Below are 13,719 nucleotides of genomic sequence, written 5' to 3'. Positions count from 1 at the left end.
AAATTAACTTAAACACAGACACAGGTTCTTCGTCTTATGGCTCTTCGGTAGGTTTGAGAGTTTACGAATTCGACGTTCGATTCCCGTGGCGGACATTACGGTGAGGGCCGTCGTACAACATTGTGTTAAAATTGAACAATGTTTTAGTACAAGGATGTTACGCTTGTTTTGATTGCTTATTCCTGTTATTAAAATTTTTGTTTAATATGGCTTACAGTACCAGGCAATCTCATCATACAAAGACAACGTGAAGTTGTCAACTAAAAGCTTCAGCAAAGTTTGCTCTTTGTTTCTCCCTCTGTCTAGTGTCTTTTTGAGCAGTAGTAACTCCAGAGATCGGTCAGTGAGGCAAAATAAACAAATAAGCACCTGGATCAAGTCTTTCAGTGTGTTTTCATTTTCACCACAAATAGAGGAAACCGATAAGAATATAGCTAACGTGACTATTGTGTGATACTTTATTAAACAAATATGAACGCTTTCGTGTCATATACGTGAAATGAACAACAAAACAATGCAGAAGGATGACAGCGTTGACAGTATTGATAATGTCCAAATACTGTGTGTGTGGTCTGTACTGTGAAAATGGAGTTCTGAACTATTTTTATAGGCTTCTAACCTTAAACATTTCATCGAGCTGCGTAAAATGAAAATTTATTGTCACATTGCGTTAGCTCAACTGTGTAGCAAAGTATATTACGCTGTCTCAGGCGACTGAGTCTTTCTATTGTATGGTCACACAGATATATTAAATTAGCATACAAAACGCTACCATAGCTACAGCTGCAGTGTTAAAAAAGGACGAATTGTTTTACTGCTTCATTCTGTTTCATTTGTTTAGTTTCCATCAATCGACACAACATTTTGTTGCTTTAAGTTCTGTTTGATTAACCAATCGTCGTAAGAGCAGTGAAATCAATGGTATTGTGTAGTTTAAGATGTAAACGAACCTGGACTTTTTTTTTATTATGGATTGCTTTTAGAACTGATGTAGTTCAACTTTGTTTATAGCCGGGTGGTTGGAGCGCTTGACTCGCAATCTGAGGGTTACGAGTTCGAATCCCCTTTCCAACCAAACATGGCCGTTCTTTCAGCGGTGGGGTATTATAATGTAACGGCTAATCCTACTATTCGTTCATAAAAGAGTAACCCAAGAGTTAGCGATGGATGGCGGTGATCAGCTGCTTTCCATCTCGTCTTTGACTGCTAAATTAAGGGCGGCTAGCGCAGATAGCTCCCGTAGCTTTGAGCGAAATTCTAAAACAAGCAAGCAATAATTACAAAAGGCTGCACGAAACTGTCAATTTTAAAACACTGTTGTGTCCCTAGTTGCTATAATGTACGTTTTCTAGTCATATACTCACATTTACATTATTTCAACGAACTCATCGTTCCATTTACTTTACTTTATATGGTTTAAAATAATTTTTCATTATTCTGTCAAATGTTCCTAATCACACCAGAAAGGAAGACTTACTCTTCATTAAATTGCTAACGATAACTCATTTTCTAAAATCGATCGTTGCTTTCAGTCGATGGGGATCTAATTATCTGCATTCTTGAAAGAAGAAACATTTGGTACTCGGTGCTAATGGCCTTATCCTTTATCCGTCAATCATAACTCGCGATGTTGAAAGGTAAAGACTGATCTGAAGTGTTCCATTGCTATTTAGTTGATGGAAATTTCCTCGGGTCAAAAACCGGAAAATTTTGTTACGTGGTTATGAGATTTTTGATTAATATATATATATAAACATTCTCCTGAAACGCCAGTACTGTTTTAATTTATTACTGTGATTAAAATATTAAGATAAGAAATCGAAGATATTAATTATATATTTCTTTAGTTTAACTTTGCTGAGAAGTTTTCAATAATAAACCAGAGACAGATAAAGGAAATTGTGTAACGTTTATTACGAAGAATGTAAAAGTTACAGCTATAGTAAAGTAGTTTACATAATGCAGTTTATTGTAGCCATCCAGGATTTATTTTAGTTACGCTTGCATCTGAACCCAACAGATTATAATTACTTGTGTTTAAAGAAGTACGAGTCGTAAGATCATAGGTTCAATAAGTTTGTTTTACCGAATCATAAATATCTTTTATGCTAAGAATTACAAATATCTTTGAAATTATTTTATAAACATATGTATTCTGTGTTATATGTATTACAAAATATAAATTTTATAATTAGCATTTTCAAATGAGGCAGGCACAGCCAGGTGGTTAAGGTACTCGTATCCTAATCTGAGGGTCTGAGTCCTGACATCAAAATTTTCTAGCCTTTATCACGGCCTATTCTGACGGTCAATCATATTTTCGGAAGGATAACGATTAGCACAACTGTGGCGGTTATGCTCACTTCTTCTTTCCACTACATTACTTTCAGCACTTTTTAGTTTCTGTAATTTCTTTCTTCCCTCAAAAGAAAAGATTGAAAGGCAATCATTAATAAATAACAACAACTTTACTGGAGAGGTAAAGTCTTTTGAAAACAAACATGCTTCTGGCCTTCAGGTCGTATTTTGAGGACATTTTACTTTTTCAAAATGTATCAAACGCAAAATCAAAGAATCCGTACTTATACAGCAACTAAAACTAAAATTAAACCAATAAAATCACCTTTATACCTGTAATTAACTGCAACGCCCTACAATCTCGTACCCGTTATATACTCGTCCCTAAGACGTGTCTGGCAACGGTCACTTGCAAAGTCTCCCTAGATGACCTAGAAAGGTTTTCTCCTTATCAACAGAAGTGTTAATACCTATACCAGTCGTTTTCAGATATATTTTATTTCAAGGGTTTCTCTTCATTAAGAGTTTTGGTTTTAGTTAAACTTTTTTTTAGTGTTTTAATAGAGAAATAAGTTTGTATTATTGCCGTTAAGAGTGTCTTCGACGTTAACCCTAATATATCAATATCAGTTGATGCCTGATGCCACATCGGTGGCTTAGCATGACCTGGGGTTGAGGTTTCGTTGACTCATAATCTGGAAGTCGTGAGTTCAAACGCTTCACCACTCATGTTCATGGTTTCAACCGCGGGAACATTATGATACGTCGGTGAATCCCACTTTCGTTTTTTTGGAATTTGCGCAAAGCTAATCGAGGGCTATCTACGCTAGCCGTCCTTAATTTAGCAGTGTAAGACTAGAGGGAAGGCAGCTAGTCATCACCACCCACTGTCAACTGTTGGGATACTCTTTTACTAACCAATAGTGGGATTGACCGTTACATTATAACGCCCCCACGGCTGAAAAGGCGAGCATGTTTTGGTGACGGCCCCACGTTTCTGTTGTTAAAGAGTAGTCTACGAATTGGCGATGGGAACTGTTCATTATTTGCCCTCCGTTTCGCCCGTCTGTTTGTTGTTAAGCACAAAGCTACTCGAGGGCTATTGATGTTTTGCCATCACGAGTATCGATAAGTAGTTTTTAGCTGTATAAAGCATCAGACATCATAATTACATCTGAGCCATGGGCGGGGGACCTTAGTATGTCAGATAGCTCTTGAGTTGCTTTACGCGAAATTCAAAAATATAACTTGTCGGTAATCATAAGATATTGTTAACAATAAACTTCACAACAAATTTTTTGAAAGGAATAATACAGGGTGTTCGGAAAATCACTGTGCACTTATATATTTATTAACAGACAAAACTGCACAGTGAGTTTCCGGACACCCTGTAGATCCGAAAATAAAATATATGAAAATCAAATTAATAAATTAGCATCCCTTTAGTATAAAACTATACATCACAGTTCATACAGATTTGAAACTCTTCCAGATAGAAGTTTTTATGCTTTTAACATCAGAGCAAATCTAAAAGTAAATAACATAAAATAAAATAATTAAACTTGAATATTTTATTAATTATTTCATTAGTTATGAAACATTGCACAAACAAACAAGATAAAATATATTATTCATTTGTCTCAGGTTTAAAATGCATTTCGCCTACGCAGCCATTTTTCTGATGAGGCCAGGTGATTAACGCACTCGCGACTCGTAATCCGAGGGTCGCGGATTCGAATCCCCATCACATCAAACATGCTTGCCCTTTCACCCGTGCGGCATTATAATGTAAAGGTCAATCCTACTATTTGTTGGTAAAAGAGTAGCCCAAGAGTTGGCGGTGGGTGGTGATTACTAGCTGCCTTTCCTCTAGTCTTATACTACTAAATTAGGGACAGCTAGCGCAGATAATTCTCGTGTAGCTTTGCGCGAATTTCAAAGAAAACCATTTTTCTGATGCTCAGAGAGTGAGTGTCATAAACAATGATTGGGTATAATATCATACAAACAATTCATTCCTTATCTTATAACAGGGCGGAATCTGATTGATGTACTGCATTCTTGAAATTAGGGGTGTAAACACCCATTATTTTTATATCATCGTAAACCTATATTTACAAAGTGCTCTTAAATTTGACCTTGTTATTCATATATTTTAGATATCCGCCAAGTTCCGGACATCAGTTTCTTTCTTCAGCGAATTTTCTTTCGCGTCTCGTTTTTATCATTTCCTCATTTCGAATTCATGTCCATATTTGAATGGGCTGCAGAACTCGTGCAGTGAATGATAGTTTTAGAAGTGAGAGGTCGTGAGGACCTGAGCACCCAAGTTTATTTCTTAGAAGTTAAATGTGATGGACGATATGTTTCCATCTCTCAGTGGGTGTTACCTTTGAGACCCAACTACAGTATTTGGAAGGCTTAACGGCTAATATTCGTGGCTGCGCTCACAGGGTCCAAAGTTCACACGAACGAAATTTTAGCTCTGGGTGCATTATTATTCGGTTCATAGGTGAACAAAACCTTTATGATAGAGGTGATAGACTGGTTGCCATCCTTATTATGTACAGCTATACATCTACGTAGGGATATTTGGTCACTCCATATGTGATTAAAGTCCATTTCTAGAAGGAAAATACCAAAACTAGGGCTTTCTTGTTTTTTTATTAGAGTATGAAAAACAACTACTTAAAATTGTGTCCCAGTCCCTCTGTACTAGTATGTCGTGTCTTATAAATAACACAGAAATTGTCTTCTGTCTGTCAACGTGACTGTTTTCATTGGTTATCAATTACTTCCTTTCAAACCAAGTTACCTGTATATATCATAATTGAAAATTAACCCAGTGATAACTACAGCTAATTTAATATTCCGTTCTTCATCGGAGGATCTATAATTTTTGCAAAACGAAACTCCGATGATGAAACAATCAGTTTGAATTATTTCGTAAAGTATATAATAAACTCATGTGGTTGAGCATCTCAAGCGCTGAATACAGTCTAAAAGTTCTAGTTGTGTTATTTATGCACTGGTCTTTCTCAAGGGTTTAACCTCACTTAAACTACAAATCGACATACAGTTTAATCTCGCAGTGGTAAAGTGAGATAAATAAGGATAAATGTGTGAATAAATTTAAACTGCAACCAATGGATTTTGTTATGGATGTCACGTGGGACAAACTTTGAAATGTTTATTCGGAAATAAACGTAATCGTATTGACAACCAACGAACAAGTCATATCGATCTTACATTTACGCCATGAAAGTTTCTTATAAATTTAACATGAGCTTTTCTCCCAAGACTACATATTTTTTGTTTCCAAGAAAAAAAGACGTTTTATTTAGTTTGTCTGTTTTTTTGAATTTTGCGTAAAGCTCCTCGAGGGCTATCTGCGCTAGCCATCCCTAATTTAGTAGTGTAAGACTAGAGGGAAGGCAGCTAGTCATCACTTTCCACTGCCAACTCTTGGGCTATTTTTTTACCACAAATAGTGGGATTGACCATCATTTTATAACGCCCCCACGGCTGAAAAAACAAGCATTTTTGTGCGACGGGGATGCGAACCCGCGACCCTCAGATTATGAGTCTAACGCCTTAACCCACTTTGCCATGCCCGCCTGATGACATTTTATAGACCAAAACCACACTTATGTTAAAGTTACACGTTTATCAAATCTGCATTGTTACACAGGCCTGCAAATTTAAACTTCATAAAAGTTGTTTTGGTTTCAATAACGGATTTTCATCATTTAGCTACGCGGGTTTCGAAAATATATTACTTTTCTATCACGTCAAAAGATTTTAATAGGGACGAAAAATATCTTACTTGTATCTAATTATTATTTCACTACAACTAACATTGATTATTAGGTTTGTTATGTCTGGGTTTTAGTAAGTTTTGGTTTGTTTTGGAATTTCGCACAAAGCTACTCGAGGGCTATCTGTGCTAGCCGTCCCTGATTTAGCAGTGTAAGACTAGAGGGAAGGCAGCTAGTCATCACCACTCACCGCCAACTATTGGGCTACTCTTTTACCAACGAATAGTGGAATTGACCGTCACATTATACGCCCCCACGGCTGGGAGGGCGAGCATGTTTAGCGCGACGCGGGCTCGAACCCGCGACCTCGGATTACGAGTCGCACGCCTTACGCGCTTGGCCATGCCGGGCCTGGGTTTTAGTAAGACCGCTAAGACTCTTGCGTCGCGAATAGTCTAGAGAAATCTATAGCTAGTGGTTGTCAACATTTTAAGCATATCAAAATATGACTTGATATCAATGAAAATGATCAACTTATGTAAAAGTTGCCTAATATGACGTTTTGTAAAAACATCTGTTCGTGATGCAGAAAAAATTAATATAATTTTCGGATTCAAAGTACAAATATTACCGTATAACATGTAAACATTTCAAGAAATTAAATCCATTGTAGAATTGGTTTATCAGAACTGAGCAGTGTACGAGGCCTAATGGTTTGCGTGATTGGACTGTAGATATGAAAATTCATGGTTTGTGGCCCGTTGCTGCGGTTGTGCTATAAGAGTGACAACCAAGTACGATTATTCGGTAAGAGTTGTCGTTCTCGCGTAGCTGCTGTCCACCAGGTCTCTAACTTCAAAATTAAATACGGTTATGCGCGGATATCTCTTTCCGTAGCTTTGGACAGTAATTCTGGAACAAACAACTGTTTTTTTCAAAGGTAAAGTCTATATTATTCCCGTACATTTTCCTATTATCCCACTCAACTATATTTTCTGTACTGTCACAACCTACACATTGTAACGCCCTGCATTTTCATACTCATAATCCATGTATTTTCCGTTCTACATCTTTACATTTTTTATATTGCCACATCTTTATATTTTTTTTTCGTATTGTCGTACTCTATAATTTCTCTGTCGACACACCTTTAGATGTTTATACTCTATAATTTCTCTGTTGTCACATCTTTAGATTTTTGTGTTCTACATTTTCTTTGTTGTCACATCTTTAGATTTTTGTACTCTATAATTTCTCTGTTGTCACATCTTTAGATTTTGTGTGTTCTACATTTTCTCTGTCGACACACCTTTAGATTTTTGTGTTCTACATTTTCTCTGTCGACACACCTTTAGATTTTGTACTCTATAATTTCTCTGTTGTCACATCTTTAGATTTTTGTGTTCTACATTTTCTTTGTTGTCACATCTTTAGATTTTTGTACTCTATAATTTCTCTGTTGTCACATCTTTAGATTTTTGTGTTCTACATTTTCTCTGTCGACACACCTTTAGATGTTTATACTCTATAATTTCTCTGTTGCCACATTTTTATATTTTTGTGTTCTACATTTTCTCTGTCGACACACCTTTAGATGTTTATATTCTATAATTTCTCTGTTGTCACATTTTTAGATTTTTGTGTTCTTCATTTTCTCTCGTCGACATTTTTAGATGTTTATACTCTACAATTTCTTTGTCGTCACATCTTTAGAACTTTTACTCTACATTTTCTTTGTTGTCACATCTTTAGATTTTTGTTCTCTACAATTTCTTTGTTGTCACATTTTTAGAATTTTTACTCAATAATTTTCTCTGTTGTCACATCCCTTGTATTTGTAGATTACGGTGAACGTGATATTGTCCTAAAGAGTCATAATAAAAAGTCATAATATTATTCCAACACACTCCAGTATTGAACAGTTGCCAAATAAGCACATTTAACTTTCTGGACAACATTTCTTAATTTTTGGAAGTTTTATGCAGACAGAGAGGATATTTCCCATTCGTTCGTCCGATATATTTCGAGTTTCGAATTGTTGTCCACGAATGACATGATTGACAACAGTACCAGTTCCTAGCATCTATAGTCTTTTTACTATCGGTTAATATTACAGCAAACACATTTTTATGAAAAGTTATGGTTTGCTTCAGATTTACAGTTTTGACTACTTTATACACTAATGAGATTACTCATTTTTTGGCTACTTTATGCTATTCAGATTACACAGTTTTGACTAATTTATGCTGTCCGAAATACACAGTTTTGACTACGTTATGCTATTCAAATTACACAGTTTTGATTACTTTATGCTATTCAGATTACATAGTTTTGACTACTTGATGCTATTCAGATCACATAGTTTTGACGACTTGATGCTATTCAGATTACACAGTTTTGACTACTTTATGCTATTCAGATTACATAGTTTTGACTACTTTACGATGTCCGGATTACACAGTTTTGACTACTTTATGCTGTCCGGATTACACAGTTTTGACTACTTTATGCTGTCTGGCTGTTGTTTTGAATTAAGCACAAAGCTACACAATGGGCTATCTGTGCTCTGCCCACCACGGGTATCGAAACCCGGTTTTTAGCGTTGTAAGTCCGCAGACATACCGCTGAGCCACTGGAGGGCATGCTGTCCGGTGACACAGTTTTGACTACTTTATGTTGTCCGGATTACACTGTTTTTGACTAGTTCATGCTATTTAATTAAGGTTAAGAAAAAATTACGGAAGAAGTTTAAAAACCTCTCACTTCCCTCTGCTTGAAACCTGTGTATAGTACCTGTGAAGCAAGATTCGAGATTGGAACTTTCAACATAAATGACAGCTCATTCGCTCGTGGGCTAAAGGACTAAGTCAGTTATGTCCGTTTTAATTTTCAGCTACTGACTCGAGGAGGGCAAACAAAGCAGGCAATCGCCGCCACAGGCGCTTTATTCGGCCTTTGAACCGAATAGCAAAATCGAGTGTTACTTTTAAGAGGCACTTTGAGCTGAAAGTGCGGAAGATGTTTAGCGCCATTACGTCTCGAACCATGGACCTACGTACTACAGCCCGACACGACAACCACATGACCACATTCAGCCCCTATATAGCTGATAAATTAGTGTAATTAATCGTAGAGACCTTTCTCATTGCATGGGTACCTGCTTGTTTTGATCTACACTGAAGCGTTATAAGAATGTCGTCAAATTCTAATATTTGATTAGATTAAAAGCCCAAGAGATGGCGATGGATATCGCCGACTAGTGTCTTTCTTCTAGTCTATAACTTCATGAATAAATTCAGAATAAGTTTCACCTTTAATAGTTTCCTAAGTTTTCACATGATTTACGATCAATAAATATTTATTTTGTTTTACGTGGATATCTTAAAAGACTGAAAAAAAAATAATAGAGGCGCAATTGTACTTTGTCAAAAATATATAAAAAACATTTGTTCACTATAGTCTATATTAAAGCTAATGAATTGTTTGTGACACATGTTAAATGAGGCATTACTAGATTTAGCCATTTCTATCTCTGTCGTTAAGTATATTGATTATCTCGGTTGATTGCTTCCATCCAGTAATTGGATCGATTTGTGTAAAAGCTTTGAAATCCACCCAATAAATCACGGTTTTCTTAAGCTTGTCGTAGAGTGATTTAAGTTTAGGAACGAAGACACTGGATGAAACCACCGTAAACCGAAATAAAATAATAGATGTCACCTTCAACTTCGTCTGGTACAGTCATCTATGAAATTCGCACTGGTTCTTTTCTTGTCTATTGCTGGCTCAGTGGGAATGGTTACTCACGTAATACACTGTAATACATACTAATCATTTATTTCTATATTGCTGGATTTCGGTCCTATTAATGTAATTTCTTTTCTCAACAGGCGGCCTGGATAAAAGTGGAGTCTAAGGCCATACTCTCTATCCACGATCACGTGATTACCAGAAACTACAGGATCAGTCTAAATCATGTTGACAACAGGAATTTTGTTCTGCAAATAAATGACGTGAAAGATTCCGATAGAGGGGGCTACATGTGTCAAGTGAATACAGCTCCAATGATGAGTCAAGTCGGATATTTGGATGTAGTGTGTAAGGAAACAATAATAACTCAATAAACGATAAAGATTTCAGAATTTGATTTTTTTTTTTGAGGTGACGATAAATGGTACATAGAATGCTGCCGAAGGAGTATTACATTCGTTGTGATTTGTTTGTATTCTGATTGTTTTGCGAGTTGTTGAATCTGCGTGTTAGTGAATACAATGTAAAAAGCAAATTGTTAAGACTTATATGACAGCTGAGATATCCCTCTTCGAAGACTTTAGTTAGTATGGTCTATAAAATCTCTCACCATGGAAGACCATTTAGAAATAATATTCAATGCAATAGACAGTGATCCTAAAATACAATAGACAGTGATCCCAAAATACAACAGACAGTGATCCTAAAATACAATAGACAGTGATCCTAAAATACAATTGGTTAGAATTTGAATCGAGCTTAACAATGCCTTTAGTTAACAATAATGAAGGAGTGATTAACAAACCAGAAAGGGTTTTTTCATTAGCTTTGTTCTAGAAGCAATAATGATCCCCCCCCAAAAAAAAAACCGAAAAATAATCAATAAAAGTAGTTCGAGTGGCGGAAAGTTAAATTTAAAAGTCTGTAAAATGTCGGACTCTTTTTCTGTTTTTAAATTCACTCTCGCAACCCGAAGGATCAGTGCTAATCCTGATTCTTATAGCTTTGTTCTTAACAACAAACAGATAATCCGTTCTTGTATGACACGTTTTTGGAGAATATTCTTTGGTTAGTCAAAGGAGGTATTACGAAATTAGTACATTTGTTAATATGATTTTTTTTAAAATTTCTGAATCTATGCAAATTGTGAATTATGTATTGTAGTTGAGGATACCTGTTATTGAAACAAAAGCAAAGCTATATAATGTTCCTTTTCCTTTTTGTCTTTTGTTATCAAAACCCTAATTACTTCATTAACTACTAATTATGTACCTGGCTTTACAGAAGGTAATAACTGACTCATTTAATTTAATTTATTAAGCACTTGTGTCTTTTCACTCAAAACCAAAAGTCTTTCCAAGACGTAAAATTGTGCTTTATTGTAAGATATTTTTTTTATTTATCTTTTCAGGAAAAAATCCTATCAAAGTTTTCCTTGTTCGCCACTGGTCAGTTTTCCATTACAATACAAAAAGTAAAGACAATCGAGCTAGCCAACTCTGAGTGATGGATGCTAACAAATATACACATATACAGAATCGTCTTTAGAGTACTGTACCCCAGATTTGAAATAACACGAGTCTAATTTCAAAGTGTTACCAGTGGTATCACTTTAGAATTATTTTGATATTAAAGCTATGTCATCGCCGTTGACAACGATAAGCTAAATGTTCTTAAAATATTTGTAGCAAATATATTTCAAATATGATAAAAATCACATAATTATTATTCGACATTATGGATAAGTTTAAACTATTATCATGTCCTTATTTCTGAAGGAAATATGATGGTGTCATGGTTATTATAGTTTGAAACTTACAATACTCATTTCTAGTTCCGCCCGAAATTCAAAGAGAAAACACGAGTTCAGACATGATTACGAAAGAAGGGTCAAACGTGACACTGACATGTGTGGCTAAAGGCTATCCTACTCCTAACATCACCTGGCGACGGGAGGACAGCCAACCAATAGTGCCACTGAGTATAGAAAGACAATTGGGAAGTGGTAAGTGTCTTTAGATGGATGTACGATTGGGAAGTGGTAAGTGTCTTTAGATGGATGTACGATTGGGAAGTGGTAAGTGTCTTTAGATGGATGTACAATTGGGAAGTAGTAAGTGTCTTTAGATGGATGTACGATTGGGAAGTGGTAAGTGTCTTTAGATGGATGTACAATTGGGAAGTGGTAAGTGTCTTTAGATGGATGTACAATTGGGAAGTGGTAAGTGTCTTTAGATGTACCAAATTATAATGTAGATAGTCTAAAAAATTCGTGTTAAGCTAAATTACAGAAACCTTTTAGAACTAATGAATTAATATTACAATTTCGATTCTATTTTTCTTTGAAACTTGATTCATCTGGTTATCTACAACTTTTATATTTAGGATTTCACAGTAAAAACAATTATATAACGAAAGTAGAGTAGATGTTGCTAAACCACGAATTCAGTCTTTTTTAAAAATTAAAAACAGAATGTGACACTGAGGGCATGGAATACTTAAATTAATCAGTCAAAGAAGTAAATGGATACTGGAGGCAGAGTAGACGCCATTTTGTTTAAGAGAATGTTTCAGTGTGACAGGGAAGCGTTTATATTAATCATAAAATAATTTATATAGAAGCTGGAATCCAAGATGGAGACTATAATTTGAGCATTAAAACGTTTTTACTAATCTATGTTAACTTATGGATCTTAGAAATCATGTAAGGCATAAAAAACAGTCATAATTCAAGAAAAGTAATGACCTTCAAACGATAAACATATCCCTGAACATGGCATACGTCATAAGTCTAATTGTGGAAACAACAATTTTAAAATACATATACATAAATATTGTTCATAATATTACCAAATGTTAAAATACTCGGTACAAACGAGTATTTGGAAACCATTGCCATATTGTTATTATTATCGGGTAAATAACATACTTTCAACAATGTAGAAAAATCGTTGCTTAATATGTTGTTTACACGAAAGTAAACCCACGAAACACTTTTTTATTTAACCTTCTGCTTTGTCACATTCATACCTCTCTGAAGGTTCATTTTTATAACCACGAGAGAGGGTTATTACACAGTCACTTCTCTCCAAAGATTCATATTATAAACATGATAGAAAGGGACAGAGATTTGCCAACTCCAACTAAACAATCAAATAAGTTAAAACCTTTTTATTTTTAACCCATCATTAACGTAAGCTATATCAACATTAATTAAATCCTTATCGACGTCGTAATCTGAGGATCGTGGGTTCGAATCCCCGTCGCACCAAACATTCTCTCTCTTTCAGTCGTGGGGGCGTTATAATGTTATGATCAACCCCACTATTCGTTAGTAAAAGAGTAGCCCAAGAGTTGGTAATGATGACTAGCTGCCTTCCCTCTAGTCTTACACTGCTAAATTAGGGACGGCTAGCACAGATAACCCTTCAGTAGGTTTGTGTGAAATTCAAAACAAACAAATACCATCGACGCTGATTTTTCTGACGTGCAGAAAACATATTTAAAACTGTTATCACTTGCAGAAAAGTTAATTTAAACGAAAATTATAATCTTATTTACAATGCTATGTTGATGAGGTTTTTCTGACCTCATAAGTTTATAACGCTGAAAAGAGGGCACAGCACAGATAGCCCACTGGGTAGCTTTGTGTTTTTCTAGAAACAAACAAAACAAAGAAATTCCCGTTGAGGCTTAAAGCTAATATTTAGGGCTTGTAACACTAACATTCAACATGCTCTGGGGGTCATGGGTTCGAATCCCTCTCTCCGAACGTACTTTTCCTAAAGTGTTGACGTGTAGGTCGGCACCCGCATGTAAAAATTCTTAGCTTACTAAAATATTGGCTAATCGTAAGCTAGTTTGAATTAAAGTCTTCACAAGAAAAACTTTAAAATTCCAGAGCAGGCCTGCT

The 13,719-nt window shown here is 35.5% G+C and overlaps 1 protein-coding gene across 1 annotated transcript in view; it reads left to right on the top strand.

Annotated features, from left to right (window-relative positions):
- Positions 1-13,719, top strand: part of LOC143254460 (lachesin-like) — a 53,559-nt gene that overhangs the window by 16,383 nt on the left and 23,457 nt on the right. Inside the window, exons 2-3 of the mRNA XM_076509643.1 lie at positions 9,947-10,154; positions 11,641-11,811. Of these exons, the coding sequence (XP_076365758.1) occupies positions 9,947-10,154; positions 11,641-11,811 (379 nt within the window). The remainder of the gene's footprint in view (positions 1-9,946; positions 10,155-11,640; positions 11,812-13,719) is intronic.

The sequence above is a fragment of the Tachypleus tridentatus genome, chromosome 6 (genome assembly GCF_004210375.1).
Source record: "Tachypleus tridentatus isolate NWPU-2018 chromosome 6, ASM421037v1, whole genome shotgun sequence".
In the NCBI taxonomy this organism is placed as follows: Eukaryota; Metazoa; Arthropoda; class Merostomata; order Xiphosura; family Limulidae; genus Tachypleus; species Tachypleus tridentatus.
Note: the sequence above shows the minus strand (reverse complement) of the source record. Positions and strands in the feature narration are given on the sequence as shown.